Source organism: Pollicipes pollicipes, unplaced genomic scaffold (assembly GCF_011947565.3).
Source record: "Pollicipes pollicipes isolate AB1234 unplaced genomic scaffold, Ppol_2.1 Scaffold_2555;HRSCAF=2994_pilon_pilon_pilon, whole genome shotgun sequence".
NCBI classification, from domain to species: domain Eukaryota; kingdom Metazoa; phylum Arthropoda; class Thecostraca; order Pollicipedomorpha; family Pollicipedidae; genus Pollicipes; species Pollicipes pollicipes.
Window position 1 is genome coordinate 16488581 of NW_023596136.1, and position 15974 is coordinate 16504554.

Below are 15974 nucleotides of genomic sequence, written 5' to 3' on the forward strand. Positions count from 1 at the left end.
CTGACAGCGGCGCGCTAGCAATATGTGCGGTCGTGAGCGGCAGGCGCGCGTGGACTGACCACGTGGCCGGCCGCTGCCCTCCGTTCGCGGGCCGTTCGACAGCGGAGCGGCCTCCGCCCTCCGTTCGCGGGCAGTTCGACAGCGGAGCCGGCCGCCGCTCTCCGTTCGCGGGCCGTTCGTCAGCGGAACGGCCTCCGCCCTCGTCGCGGACCGTTCGACAGCGGAGCGGCCGCCACCTCAGTTCGCGGGCTGTTCGTCGGTGGGCCAGCCGCCGCCCCCGACCCTAACGGCCCCGCCAGCGCAGCGGCTCTTTCACCACGGCCGACGGTGCCAACTAACTGATATTACCTCATTCCCGCCGTTGTTTTCGGCCTCATGTTGCGCCAGCAATGGGAGGGCCGTACCACACCTGCCAGTGTACGACACGGGCAGTCCTGTCTTTGGCTTTACGTAATTACCTGCGGTATGGTACGTGCTGCGCAAACGAGCTGGTTTCTTCTAGTGGCCGCCAGCTCCGGCGGGTTTCTCCATTACGCCAGCGTGGCAGGAGCGTGTTGATTAGATCCTATGCTGATTCAATAGTCCATGTTCTACAACGACATTTCAGAAGCCGAATCCTTTGCAAGACTTTGCACTTAAATCAGTTTAGTTTAGGCCACAAGTTACGTGTCATGACGGAATGGACTGAGTAACCCAACATTCTTATATTTGCGTAGTCTTTACGTACGCATAATCCTTCCAGGGTGTGACGTCGCCCCATCTCGTGTGACTGGGGCTTTACGACGCACTAAGCTGCTGAGGCTATGTGACGTCACCTGTCGCTCACCCTGACAGGGAAGGCGGGTGTGGCGGAGAATCGAGCCCCGCTCCTCTGGGTTGCCCTCCTCCCCTCCCCCCCCCCCTCCACCTATCCCCAGGCCATCAGCCCGCCCACGTCACGCCATAAGCTGGCATGGTCTTCACGGTGATGGCGCTGCACTAGCGATCTTACAGTGCGGCTATGGCATAACCTCAATCACATGCCCACCGCTATGACATTGCTTCAATCACATGCCTACCCGCGGCACGTCGGGCGATTTTGCAGAACTAAGCTCAATTTTCTTGACTTTGAATTGGCCCCCAACTGTACAGCTGACCATGTCACTCATTTGGGTTCCCTTAACTTCGAGACCTGTTACGCCAGTAACATCCAACTCAGGCAATCCTCCCAGGGATCATCACCATCGACGACGACGTATGCACCAATCAACCGTACCCATTAGAAAAGGACGTATTTCATGCACAAAAGTCCAGACTGTGCGTTGCCGCGCTGAGAATGGGGTGTGGGATATCCGATGGTGAACAGGCAAAACCCTTTGGCAACATGCATTATCACACTTTATGAACTACTTCCACGGCACAAGTGAAATTGAAAAAGTCGCTGATAACAGAAAACACCCCGGAGTTGCTAACAAATGAACAATCTACTGCTTTTGGTAGGTTGGCCCAAAACGCTGGCATTACGGAGGGCATCACCTATCGGCAGCGTACGTACGTGCGTGCGTGCGTGCATGCGTGCGTGCGTGCGTGCGTGCGTGCGTGCGTGTGTGCGTGCGTGCGTGCATGCATGCGTGTCAGTTGTGAGCTCTTCGTGTGGCATCGTGCGTTACCTGGCAGCGTGACCCAGCCGACGCCGCTGGTTCTGGCCGCGAGTGGCGGACGGCGGCTGCGGCAGCTCGGGCTCTGCAAAAACACAGCGTCACACCGGGGCCACAGACACCGCCGAAGGGTGACAGCCTCAGATACAGCCGACGGGTGACAGCCTCAAGACACCGCCGACGGGTGACAGCCTCAGACACAGTAACCCCAGACACCGCCGACGGGTGGCGGCCTCAGACACTGGCGACAGGTAAACGCCGCAGACTGTTTTCTCGCCGGTCGGCGTGATACATGGCACAGGCCAGGGCGACAGGTGACGCCCGCGCCAGCGGCCCTCAGAGCGCTGGGGGCGCACCCCCCTGCATTCCGCCGGCTGCACGCACCGGTCTGACGCCGGAACACGGCGCCCGACGCCGCTGGACCAGCCCCCCGGGCACCCCAGCCGACCAGGGTCCCGGTCACTCCCCCGCCACCGTAGGTGGGCCAGCTCCCCGGCACCGCAGCCGGGCACAGTCCCGGCCACCGCCGCCGGACCAGCCCCGGCACCCCAGCCGACCACGGTCCCGGCCACCGCCGCTGGACCAGCTCGGGCACCCTAGCTTACCACACTCCCGGCCGCTGCCCCGGAACGGCACGGACATAGCCAGCTTGGAACACGTGAAGATGAAACTGTGCTTAATTGGAGTGTTTGCTCGCTTGGCCTTGCTACACGGCTGCATCCATATACAAACACCGTCGAAGGTAAATGCGTTTATATGCAAACGTACACCACTCGTGACACGACGGTTTCAACGTTTTAGCGATCCGCCTAATTTATACGCGTCTATGATTGTGCGAGCGTCGATAGCCATACTTCTTTAGTCACACTCAGATACCTCACACATGCCGACCGACCATGCCAGCCTGGCGGCGGCTGGCCGAGGCCGCCCTGGCCGCCCGCCGCGGGACAGCGCCCTGACGGATGACGGGTGCAGCGAGCCGATCCAAAACACGCCGCGCGCCACACATGCATGGTTGATGGCAGCTCGTGCAGAACATGTGCAGACAGAGGATGAATGGGTCCCCGCTGACCTGACGGATGGCTGTTCAAAATTACACGATACGGAGCGTACCGGGACTCGTTAAGCGTCTATGGCTGCTAGAATAAGGTGCCACGCGAGGATTTAGTACGGCAAGTAAAGGTAAAGCACCATAGCGCGGCCCTGAACGACGGCAAAGTCTGTGCAGATTTCTTTGAAACAGCCATTACCGGCAAAACTTTGGCCGTAAATGTAAGAGCCGAGCCAACTTGGAGTGAAGCAGTCACCAAGGAGTGCAGCCGGGCGAGCCAGTACCAGCCGGCGAAGCTGCAGCAGTCACTAAGGAGCGAGTCAGCACCAGCCGGCGAAGCTGCAGCAAACAGCCACTGAGGAGCGAGCCAGTACCAGTCAGGTGCCGACGAAGCTGCAGCAGTCACTAAGGAGCGAGACAGTGCCAGGCAGGTGCCGGCGAAGCTGCAGCAGTCACTAAGGAGCGAGACAGTGCCAGTCAGGTGCAGGTGAAGCTGTTCCCAATGCAGTCTGCACTGGCCTGCTACTGGATGAGCTAGTGCCACACCGGTCAGGTTGTGTGGGAGCCGGTCCCGCGGTAGAGATTGCGACACCCGCCACAGGCCGCGCCACCATCAGAGCCAGGGCAGCACCGCCTCAAGGGCAAGGACAAGGACAAGGGCTCGCACATACGCCACGAATAAACTGCGTGTCCACTCGCGACTCCCGGCCATTTGAACGGTGCGGCCGGTCCCTGGGTTGAGTCTTTGCGCATCTAAACTTGTGTTATAGATCTTTACAGTGCGCACGGCTAGACCAGAGCGAAAAGTGTCATGTCATTGGGCTTTACGGCACACTCAGCAGCTGAGGCTACATAGCGACGCCTGCTTCTCGCCCTGGCAGGATGGGAGGACTCCAAGCGACTAAGTCAGCCGTATCTGGCAAATAGTCATATTCGGCACGGTTACTACGGTACCAGTTATTACAACACCGACCTTGAGTCATGAGTTGACCCTGTGCCAGCCCCGCTATGCAGCACAATATACGTCGCGTTCCAGTGGTAAAAGCACAGCTACCCACCCGACAAAACAGACGGGCAAGCGTGCAGCTACGACTTTTACAAGGGTGCGTCGCCATGGCACCGACCAGGAGGTGGTAAAAGCACAGTTACGCACCCGACAAAACAGGCGGCCAAGCGTGCAGCTACAACTTTTACGAGGTGCGTTGCCATGGCACCGACCGCAAGGTAATGGATAAATCGGGCTTTACAGCACCGCGGTAGCCGCCAAGCCATGAATATTTCTGTTCGTTTTTTGTCATAGTTCGAAGCGCACACCAATGCAGCGACTGATTTGATTGTGAGATGATCAGACCGGATTGTAGCGAGCCATCATCCTGCAGCCTCGCGATCGGGACAGAGAGCGCCAATCAGTCAGCCCACAGCCGAGCCCGCCAGCGAGGTGGCGGCTCACAATCAGCCCCAGATTGCTCGGCGGACAACTCTATCAGAGCGAACACACAGAGGAGCCGTCCCCAGACAAACTGTACACTCTCGTGACGACTGATTGGCCGCCAAGCTCCGAACCGAGCACGAAAGTGGCCCATCAGCGAGGTGCGGTCCGGGACGGAGCGGAGGACGAGCGTGACCCAGGCGGCCGCGCTGTATGGAGGCGGCCGGTCCGGGGCGGAACGGAGAACGAGCGTGGCCCGGGCGGTCACGCTGCCCGGCGGCGACCGGTCCGGGGAGCGCGGGGGAAGAGCGTGACCCAGGCGGCCGCTCTGTCAGGAGGCGGCCGGTCCGGGGCGGGAACGGAGGACGAGCGTGACTCAGGCGGCCGCGCTGTCCGAAGGCGGCCGGTCCGGGGCGGAACGGAGGACGAGCGTGACTCAGGCGGCCGCGCTGTCCGGAGGCGGCCGGTCCGGGGCAGAGCGGGGGAAGAGCGTGACCACAGCGACCACGCTGTCCGAAGGCGGCCGGTCCGGGGCGGAACGGGGGACGAGCGTGACCACAGCGACCACGCTGTCAGGAGGCAGCCGGCCGTCGGCCCATGTCGCGCTGGCGCCAGCCGGCCGCCGCTTCTCAGAAGCCTGATGGACGGCCGGCGCCGCCCCGCCGCTCTCACGACATACGGCCCACACAGGGCACTCGTCAGCTAAGTAGATTGCCGGCGCTCGTGCAGTAAATCTGAGCACGTGGTCCCACTTCGTCAGATATGCTCGATGCGTGCAAGCTCGCTCCACAAATAACGACAACTCTCAACTCCGTGTTCAGCATCACGCACCGTCGCGGTCGTCAGTCTGGCTAAAAACACAGGTAGGCGGAGTGAGTCACACCGCAGTGCGTCACAGGTCACCCCGTGACGTCATGCGTCAGCCGGTGACGTCACGTCGGCGGTTACGTCCGCAGGGATCCGACCCCGTGTCCTCATTCGTCTAGGCAATCAGGGCCGGGTGCAGCCGCGCCGGATGCGGGACGGATGGTGTGGCGCGGCTCGGGCCGCGGCCGGCAGATCTAGCCGTCAGATGGCACGACGGCCGGAGCGCGAGCGACAGACGCGCCGAGCCGGGCTCAGCAGGCCACCGCTGACCACCGGCTCAACAGGCCACCGCTGACCACCGGCTCGACAGGCCACCGCCGAACCTGGCTCAGCAGGCCACCGGTGACCACCGGCTCGACAGGCCACCGCTGACCACCGGCTCGACAGGCCACCGCCGAACCTGGCTCAGCAGGCCACCGGTGACCACCGGCTCGACAGACCACCGCTGACCACCGGCCCAACAGGCCACCGCTGACCACCGGCTCGACAGGCCACCGCCGAACCCGGCTCAGCAGGCCACCGCCGATCCCCGGCTCAACAGGCCACCGCTGACCACCGGCCCAACAGGCCACCGCTGACCACCGGCTCGACAGGCCACCGCTGACCACCGGTTCAACAGGCCACTGCCGAACCCGCTCATCAGGCCACCGCCGATCCCCGCCTCAACAGGTCACCGCTGACCACCGGCTCGACAGGCCACCACCGAACCCGGCTCAGCAGGACACCGCTGACCACCGGCTCAACAGGCCACCGCCGATCCCCGGCTCAACAGGCCACCGCCGATCCCCGGCCCAACAGGCCACCGCTGACCACCGGCTCGACAGGCCACCGCCGATCCCCGGCTCAACAGGCCACCGCCGATCCCCGGCTCAACAGGCCACCGCCGATCCCCGCCTCAACAGGCCACCGCTGACCACCGGCTCGACAGGCCAGCGGCATCAGATGATGCGGCCATCGGGACTACGATACGCGTGAAGCGCATCATCCCATCATCCAGAGGCCGAGCACATTATTATCCCGAGGCCGAGCACATTCTAATGTCCAGAACTGTTGCCGCAGAATCTGTGGACGGCATTTTTTTGTAAATACAAAGCGTTGTGCGTTGTTGTTAATTTCTAGCCCGTTCCGTTTGCCAGGCTTCAAATATTCTCTGATTTTAAATTACCCTGTCCCTGTCCTAGGCGACATCGTCTGCCACCGGAAAATACATTGCTTTGCCGGTAGTGGTGCAGGAACTGGACTTTAATCACAGCTGTTGCTGGTCTCCTCCAGTCAGCTTCTAGTTAAACAGCTGCTATTGAAGTACTCCGCTGTGACGCCCTATCCGAGGACAAGGGATAGTGATTTCCCCGCCCCAAAAACTACACATTTCTTCGAGCACTGCTTAATGATCAATTGCGAACGACTGAAATCTACTTGAGCGTTTAGTATTGTCACATATAGAAGGCTGCAAGATGTTTGTAATCGCAAAATGTTTCCATAATGACTTACTTCCACTTGTGTTCGTCGCAGTTTACCAAGTAACTACCCGCTGATCGGGGGATTTTGTATCGTTTAACACGCGCCCGGGCGGCCGTTTGAATATCCTTCGCTCGGGTGGGGGCCAATTTAACCCCCTGAGATATCACAAACGAAGGCAACTAAAGGCAACCAAATTCACAGGATACATTGACCTGTAGATGAAGTCACTTTTGTCAACATTTGAGGCTGCTCGGTCATGACGTTTGGGTCAGATAAGGTCAAACAAGGTCAAACTCAATACTAGTGTCTCAAGTGCCCTCAGACCACCTCATGTAACCACCGTGAAGGTAGATTCCTGTTCTAGGCAAAAGGTCAGCGAGGTAAGTGACCTCGTACCAAATACCAAAAGACTGCGCCTACTCGTCATTCCTACAAGCATCAAGAATTACGCTAGGCGGTATGTTCCTCAAAGCAAAACGTTGACCTGGGTCATTTTAGGCCAGTGAACTACTCTGACCTTCAAAAACTTCATGGAACATGTCTGCCGCGGTCCCTGTAATTAACTCATTCTAAATGAGCACCAGAAACTACCCCATAACACGAAGTTCTCGAGTAAAAAAGCAGGTTAGTTTTGATCTTGTTCTGACTTTCATACATGAGCCTAGGTCAATGTCATCAGTTGTAATGTTTAATTCGATTGGTTTATTTCCTACGAACTATCTCAGAAATGTATGGCTTCGCCTAACACTTCATTGTTGCATCACATTGAACGATCTCTACAAATCCCCTTCCCTGACAGCCATGGTCTGACTTTGACCTGTCGTAGGTTAGCGAACTTACATGGTACATCTAATTCAAATCACACGAACTGCTGTGCAGTTCTCCGCAGGTACGCAAAGTTTGGCGCGGCTATGGCGCACCGTTCCGAAATCAATATGGGAAAGAAATCTTGAAATCTTGGGAAGGGGGAGGTAGTGTGCTCCGGCCCCACTCCCCCCTCCCCCCAAGCGCGTGTTAAGGCTTGTTATTCGGCTGCTATTGGAAGAATCGCGCGGCTCTCGGATTCAGCGGGGTACGGGCGGCTTTTCTGTATCGATAGGTCGTTACAACCTAATATATTAGAGGTGGGAATTCATGTTGAACCTTACGGAAGACAAGCGACGGATGTGACTAGAATTCAGTTGTTACCTTCGGGCCAGCGCCACGCTTTGCCAGGGTAATGGCGTATGGAATCTCAGCCGTTGCAAGATATACAACGCGACAATGAAATTTTAAACGCCATTCCAGCAAAGACTAGTACTTCACTCACGTCCTAAAATGATACAAAGAACGGTTCAAGGCAAAAACCCTCGAAGAATTTTGAAACGAAATTTATAATTGCACATGGCGAGTGTTAAGCTGGCCTACAGTGGGCTCGGAGTCGGCCTCTGCCCCAAGAGAAGCCTAGAGGCCGCCATCAGGGTCTCAGAGCCGGGCCAGTAGACGGGCGGGCCGGCAAGGCTGACCGTCCGGGCCGCTCACTCTACTGTCGTCACCGGCCGCTCTCCGGAGACGCGCCGGCGGCCGGCCGACAGGACGCGGCCATTACTGGCGACCGGCCGGCCGGGAAGCGCCTCGCGGCACGGCCCCGTGACGGCCGTCCGACGCCCAGGCGCCGGCGGTCCGGCCCGATCGATAGTGGACTGGCCCGGCTGGCTGGCTCACCCACACCCGATGCTGACGGAGGCGGCGTCACGCCGGGTCCAACAGCTTGACAGCCGCCCCCGCGGCACAACAGCGGAGTACCCCCCCCCCCTTTCCCCACCCCGGCGTCGCCTCATGTCGGTGCGTCGGGTCAGAGCGCATCCTTCCACACCACCCGCATTCTGTGCTGCGCTGGGGTGTCATCAGAAGCGGAGCACGGCTCTTCCGGTCGCCGTCCCAAAACGTGCACCCCCGTGGGCAAAGTCACCACTTATATCGGCAGAGGCTTTCCACCACAAATGGCTTCCGGCAGTTGTAGGTGTCATGCCATCGCTGTCTAATGAAGAAGAATACTGACGCCAGACATCTGAAGGCGAGTTTGCACGAGCAGCAAGCCACAAATCCGTCTTGATCACGACAAATTAGCCTGTTCAAAATGTCTGTTTCCGAAGCGGACGCACTTTTGTGCACGGAGGAGAGGTTGTTATTTTCGAATCCCTGTAGACGCGTGGAGTTAAGTGGATAATGAAGAGGCACAGAGCGAGATGACAAATGAGCCACCACACACGTCGGGTCCCGCGTCCTGCGCTGGTGAGAGCTGACCGGCTGGCGGGTGCGCACTCACCAGAGAGTGTGTCTCGCATCCGCAGCCGCGCCAGGCTCGGAATACGACACTCGGACGGCTCGACCAGCGAGTGGCGACGGCCGGCGGCAGCGGCGGCGGCGGCGGCGCCGGCAGGCCGCGCTCGGCCCGTCGCAGTGGCCGCACCGACGCCCGACTGTGGACAGAACGGCGCCCCCGGGTCAGCGGCGGTACCAGCCCGTCACACAACACACCAGTCACCGGCGGACAGAACGGCGGCCCGGGTCAGCAGCGGCATCAGCCCGTCACACAACACACCAGTCACCGCTGCTGAGAACTGGACACGTCAGCTCATACACACGACCATCGACAGTGCTCCGAACTACGTCAGGACAGCCGCCTACATCGGCCCCTCAAACGGCCGGGCATACTGCGCGGACAAGCCACGCTGAAAGCGGTGCGAGGCACCAGCAGGTCAAGATCAACAAGTCCCCCCCCCCCGCAACAGGTGGAGGTCACAACGGCTGGTGGGTTCGCTGACGGGACGGAACGGCGGGTCACGCTACAGAGACCGTCAGCAGAGTACCGCCCCCGTCCACAGCACTTTCGAAGGCCGGGTCAACACCACCACCACAAGTCAGCCCCCACTGCACTGGGCCGCAGATCCGGAAGAGCATGCACACTGGGGTGCATAGATTTGGGTCTTTTCTTTTAAAAGTTCGCAAGGGGAGCGAACAACATGCGCGTGGTTTCGGAACTGACGTACGTACGTGGTTTCGCACAACGTCAACAACACACACGCATTTGCTAACCGCACCCAGCGATTATTCGAATCGCGACGTCATTTGGAGCATTACCTCTTGAAAACCATTTTCACGATGTCACTTAACGTACTGCGACCAGGTAAAATAAACAATCGCGCATGCTGAGTCTCGATCCGCATTCTGACCGCGTCAAACGGGACAGCGACAACGGGACATTACGGACAGGGCAGAAGCGATTGCCGTTGTTTCCAAGACGGCAGACTTGTCTCGACGGCGGTGAACAATGACGTCAGTTTCCAGAAGACGTCCACTGGGCCATGCAACAGCGGTACGAGCAACCAAAAATCAAGCCGCAATGCTGCGGTGCCAGTCTTTATTTTGCATACGTGGGAGTTCCAGTTCTGAAAGACCAAGTGCTAGAAGATCAAAGAAGATGTCTATTTCATCATAATCATGCACGATGCTTGTTCAACCATTAAAGGGTTGCTTAGAAGTCTGCCCCCGTACCAAGATAGCATGTCCTCTGAACAATGCAAGCACAGTCACACCCAATGGTGCGTACACGCGGCGCGCGACGCCCCATCGGCTGCCATTACATACAAGAGTCCAACGTAACTGACGGCGGGGTGTGGCAGTGCCGTAGTCAGCCTGACAAGTGGCAATGTAACACTTCCGGCCGTGTTCTACACATAATAACGGACAAACAGACTCGAGAGAGGCATCTGGGGAAGAAGCCGATCGCCGTCACCATGGCAACAGACCGCCAGCTTCGTGAAAGCGTTCGTGCTGCGCTTACTGGTACACTCTCTTTTGCTTTTTGTGCAACAGCGGAAGACGACAGACAGTAGGGAGTCACATCGGACACTTCGCTCCACGCTCGCCATGTCACCTTCCAATGTCCACTGGGTATAGACTCAGTAACGGGCACGGTACAGAATATTTGTCATCCAGGCTGCGATTACAAACGCCGCAGCCGCCTCCTCTCCGGGATCCTGGCGTGCGTGCGTGCGTCCGTGTGTGTCCTGTGACTTTTCGACGCGTTCAGCTACTGAGGTTACATGGCGTCGCCTGCCTCTCAACCTGGCAGGAAGGGCGGACACCGCAGGGAATCGAACCTGCACCCCTGGTTTCCCCCACTGGCAGCCTAAACACCATACCATTCGTCCTCCTGTGAGTGCCTGCGGCGCCTACAATGGGTTTTGCGTCAGACATTTTCAGTTGAACCCCCACTGCATAATCTTGCATATGCCCTTGAGGTCGGAAAATACGTCCATGCTACTTTGGCTGTGGTCTCACGAAATGAAGTATATAGCCATCTGGAAATGCCTGGACAACATTTCGTGTCCACAGCGTCATACAAAGAATTGTTCACTACCATAATGAGATAGGGATGTTTGAGATCCGCCCCTGTCAAGCTGACGACAGTCCTAAATCTCACCCGCGGATTCATCCGCTATTTCCGGACACTGAAGAAGTTCAGACACGAAACTTTGCCATTGGAAAGTAGTGGACTTACTCCCTACATTAACACAGGCTCAAATAGGATAAGGGGCGACACCGATGACCCCAACATCCCCTCCACCGGAGATGTGCGGTGGCCATGGTACATGTACTCAATTTGGGTAGAGTACGTGGGTCATATCATGATCCGTGCTTAGTATATAATGATTCACATATTCGTCTGCGTCTCCAGCATATGACAACAACCAATGCCGCATCCGCGCTTCAGACGGGGAGCAACAGCATTAATCAACACGCACATCACGTACCGCGGCGGGAGCGAGACAGCATCGTTATGCCCGAGGCCGACGCCTGCTGTTTTCTAATGCCCGCAAAAAAGCAGCTGCAAACGGGTCTGAAGACCGCGACACCAGAATGAGTTCATCAAGAACGCCTGCCGGCAGTCTGACCCTGCCAGTCAGTCTGGCAGTCTGATCCATCTCACAGCTGCCGAGTGGCCATGTGGCAGTGATTATCGATTATGAAGTTAGTGTTTGTTATTTTTCAAACCCCTGGTGCTTTCATGAAGAAAACGCGAAAACAAATTTCCGATCTGCCCCAGTCAACACGTCGGAGGGCGGGGACGGCACGAGAACTGCGGCACGCCAGATAGGGCCGGAGTTTCACAAAATGACTTGGGAGGTGGCTGAACAGCGGAAAATAACGCAACCTTTCCCTAAAATACGCCATCAAATGAGTTCCCTTGATTTAGTCCAATTTCTTCTAAAAGCTGGGGGGGGGGGGGCTAGAGCGCCAGTAGGGGAGTTGAGAGCTACAGCTCCCCCCTCCCCCTCGATTGGAAAGGAAACCACAGCCCTGACGCGCATACCCCGCGGGTACCGGCCACGCCAGTCACTATACGATCCTGTCGCACCGTCCTGATCCGGCACCCCCTGCCTCCTGGCGCACTTTAGTACCCGCAACCATCTGAGGGAGGACGGGGGGAGGGGGCGGGGGATAGGGGGCGACCTTGTGTAATTTGCTTATCAGGAAAATGTCTACGCTTTTCCAACAATTCTATTAAAAACCGTGGCATTAGAAAGAGCCTTTTCGAACGTAAAAAGCACAAAGCGACGGCCATATTGGCAGAGAACATTGCAAATATGCACGTTGGCGCCCTGGACCCACCGGCCGGGAAGTGTCACTCAGATGCACGCTCCGCGCCGGATATTTTCAGCAGACAGGATCACACAAAAGTTCCTACTGTGTCATGGACTACTACCAAACGCCCGCCCAATGCACAGTCATACTCTCGGGTCAGTCAGCAGATGCCCGTCGTGTTCATGGTGGGACTAAACAGAGCGCTCCTGGGGCTCGAAACTAGCGAATGTGGATAACACTCCCCCAGCTGTGCTATCCTCTAGCACAGGGAAAATAATACTTCAAGTCACAATTTTGGGCAAAGGCACAGCTGGCATTCAGAGCCCCACGCAACACAATTAGCACAACTCCATCCAAATCCGAGAAATGGCGGCGCTAGTTTTCCGTTTCATCTATCGCATTTTGTCGGAATACGGCACGGAATATCAAAATAAGTTTTGTTTTCGGCGACCAGTTATGCAAAACAAAAAAAAGGTGACAATCGAGAAAGCGAGAGAGAGGAAAGCGAGAGCGAGATAACGGCGAGAAAGCAGCGGTGAGGCTGAGGACATATTCACAGCAACACGGAACATATGCCTTCGATGTCATTTATGAGAAGATTTTACGCGTCTCGGTTTTCGCAGGGAGCCCCACAAAGAGATCCTATGTGGCGTTACGGAGAAACTATGCGGGACGCGCAGGATGTATTCACGTTGCTTGATAGAACTGAGACGGAAATGGCGCAACGGGTTCATTTGCAAACATTTGCTCACAGGTCAGTTCCGCGTCCACGACCGAAGAGAAGTTTCACAAACATGCGTAATGCGTTACAAGCAACATAATTTGCAGTTTTCATTATAAGCCGCACACATGGTAAGTGCGGACAAAAAAAAAAACAGTGCCTCGCGAACGCAGTAACTGTCATGGAAATTCAGAAAACGGAAACAGAAGACGTTTCACATAGTGAACGCCTCCGACAGATTATACGTGACGCCACGCGCAAAGAAACATAATTGATGCGCTGCGAATACACCCGAAAAGGTTGGGTACGCAAGTACAATGTTGACAGAAACACAGCAGGAATGTTGTTGACCTGCAGCACACTATCCCACGGTTGGAAGGGACGGCATCTTTCCATTCGACAATGACCGATCTCAGGTTGTCAGTGCCTTACTTGGTATCACTAATGGTTTACACGTCAGAAGAAAAAAGCGCGCGAGGCCCGCGGAGTCCACCGCGGACCAGGAAGCGGCGGCCGCCGGCAAGCTAACCGCATTTTCCGAGTGTCATCCCGCGGGAGGGCGACGGCCGCCCCATGCCGGCGCTGGCAGCCGGGCGGGAGGCGGGGAGGCGGGATGCGAGACGCGGGAGGCGGGAGGCGGGAGGTAGGGAGGCGGGGAGGCAGGCAGGCAGGCGAGCAGGTGGGCAAGCGGGCAGGCGGGCCGCATGGCCAGAGACGGCGAGACGGGTGCCGTCCGCCGGCCCTGCGCATAACAGCCGATTGAGCCGCCGAGCGGCACCCTCCAGCCGCATGTCGTCGGCCATAAGCCTTGTCCATGGTGTTATCACTTCCAGAGCGTTCGTAGTCCCTTTCAGACCCTTTCTGAACGAGCCTAGTCCTAGTGGTGCAAACATTTTTTTTTTGCAATGGTCTTGCACCATTAGTGCAAAAACTCCTACCGCCTGGAGTACTATCACAACTGGGCATTACTCCTACTCACATACTCATATACTCAAAGACGACACAGGCGCTACACGAGAAAAGTTATGCCTCAAAAAAACTTATACACGTAATTACTCTACTGAAAAACTTAGACAGCCTTTACCTTAGACATGCGCGAATGGAACATTTTGCAGGCTATGAGGGAACGCCCACAGTGGAATACCGCAAATGTTTGTGGTGCCGAAACCAAATGCTCTTTCTTCACGTCACGCTTTTTTTTCTCCATAAGTATGGCGTGCGAGTAAATGCTGTAGTTCTGGTAGTAGGACCACAGTAAAGGGTATGTTTTTTGAACCATTAGTTTTGTCGTTTACCACTTGAGCCTTATAGGCGGCATCGCAGCAGAATTGACGTCGCTTTTTAGTGAACGCTACGCCAATGGTGTACTTTCATATACAGTCGGAGACCCCACCCACCCCACATGTGATAGGAAGGTGTGTCTCATTCGACGCAAACCCCGTGCTTCATGTATTCTGGGGCTGGTTGCCCTGTTTTCCCTGCTTAGCCCCAAAGTTGTTTTGTAACACGATACTGCGAAAACTCCACCAACGCGTTGGCAGTATGCAACATTGTGAAAACAACGGCCGATCACCCGGCTTCCGAACGCATCGAATATACCACTCCACTTTACCACTAATACCACTTTACTGGACGCCCAAGACCCCAGCCGCACCACGCTTTAGCCTCCGGCAGCGGTTACAATTCATGTGGTCATGGTCAGCCAGCGTAGTCAGCCAGGTCATCTTTGGAGCGACGTCAACATATGGTCAGCCAGCGTAGTCAGCCAGGTCATCTTTGGAGCGACGTCAACAACGTCAACTACATCCGGTCCTCTAGTGGCAACTGATATGCAGGCAGGACTGGAAGACAACGTCAGTGCGGAGAGCGCCAGGAGGCGACGGGCCGGCTGACCCCTGCATCGTGACCTGGGGCTGCATCATGGCCTGGGGCCGGCTGACCTCTGTAGCGTGGCCTGGGGCCGGCTGACCTCTGCAGCGTGGCCTCGAGCCGGCTGACCTCTGCAGCGTGGCCTCGAGCCGGCTGACCTCTGCAGCGTGGTCTCGGGCCGTCTGACCTCTGCAGCGTGGCCTGGGGCCGGCCGATCTCTGCAGCGTGGCCTGGGGCCAGCTGACCTCTGCAGCGTGGCCTGGGGCCAGCTGACCTCTGCAGCGTGGCCTCGGGCCGGCTGACCTCTGCAGCGTGGCCTGGGGCCGTCTGTGCGTGCCGGCGGCTGGCGTGACCGACTCCTGAGCCGGAGGTGGCCACTGAGCGCGTCACTGCCCACCGCCGCCCCCCCCCCCCCCCGCCCCCCCCCCCACGTCCGGTCCAAATACAAACACGTCCTCGCACCCCGCCGGTTCCGACACGGTGCGGTCAATACGGCGCAGCGGCGCGCCGCCGGAGCCAGCGGCCCGTCGGGACGCCACAGTCACCTGACCGCCGCCCGAGTCAGTGGCCCGTCGGGACGCCACGGTCACCTGGCCGCCGCCCGTGTCAGCGGCCCGTCGGGACGCCAGGGTCCCCTGGCCGCCGCCCGAGTCAGCGGCCCGTCGGGACGCCAGGGTCCCCTGGCCGCCGCCCGAGTGCCAGGGTCCCCTGCCCGCCGCCCGAGTCAGCGGCCCGTCGGGACGCCACGGTCACCTGGCCGTCCCCGAATCAACGGCCTATCAGGAACACCTGGACACTCTGCCAACACTCAATGTAAATCAGAGAACTTAGGCGTTCAAAGAACAGTTGTGGGCTTTGCATGGACAAAACGCCTCTTTTCTTTAAATCCATCATGCTAATACAAACTCCTGTCGTTCTTTTGCCTTCAGGAAACCCACGGACGAATGGCAATGCATGAGCGCCGATCCTGTGACACCGCCAGGTATAAGACAGGAGCAGTTAATGTGGATGCAAAACTCGCCATCCGGAGCTGCTCTGTACGGGAGTCATTGTACTGTGAACTCGTCAAAAAGGAGTTTGTCAAATTAACCAACGGCTTCTCCAGTCTACAACACTGAAGTCTACCAGGAACTCAGGCCAAAACTGCACAACATGCTTAGCGACGAACACATAACCTTACAAAACAACACAGACATTTTCCGTACGCACCAAAGTGGCTTGACACAAGAAACAAACCATAATAGTCCGTGACATTCTGCCACAGAATGTTACACGCGGGGAAAGCAACATAGCCTGAAGATATTCATC

At 57.5% G+C, this 15974-nt stretch overlaps 1 protein-coding gene across 1 annotated transcript in view; it reads right to left on the reverse strand.

The window, feature by feature from the left end:
- Positions 1-1645: 1645 nt before the first annotated feature.
- The window catches only part of LOC119098554 (serine/threonine-protein phosphatase 4 regulatory subunit 4), a 41461-nt gene continuing 27132 nt past the window's right edge, over positions 1646-15974 (reverse strand). The window contains exons 16-17 of the mRNA XM_037221521.1: positions 8754-8907; positions 1646-1722 (exon numbers count right to left, since the gene is read on the reverse strand). Coding sequence (XP_037077416.1) covers positions 1646-1722; positions 8754-8907 — 231 coding nt within the window. The remainder of the gene's footprint in view (positions 1723-8753; positions 8908-15974) is intronic.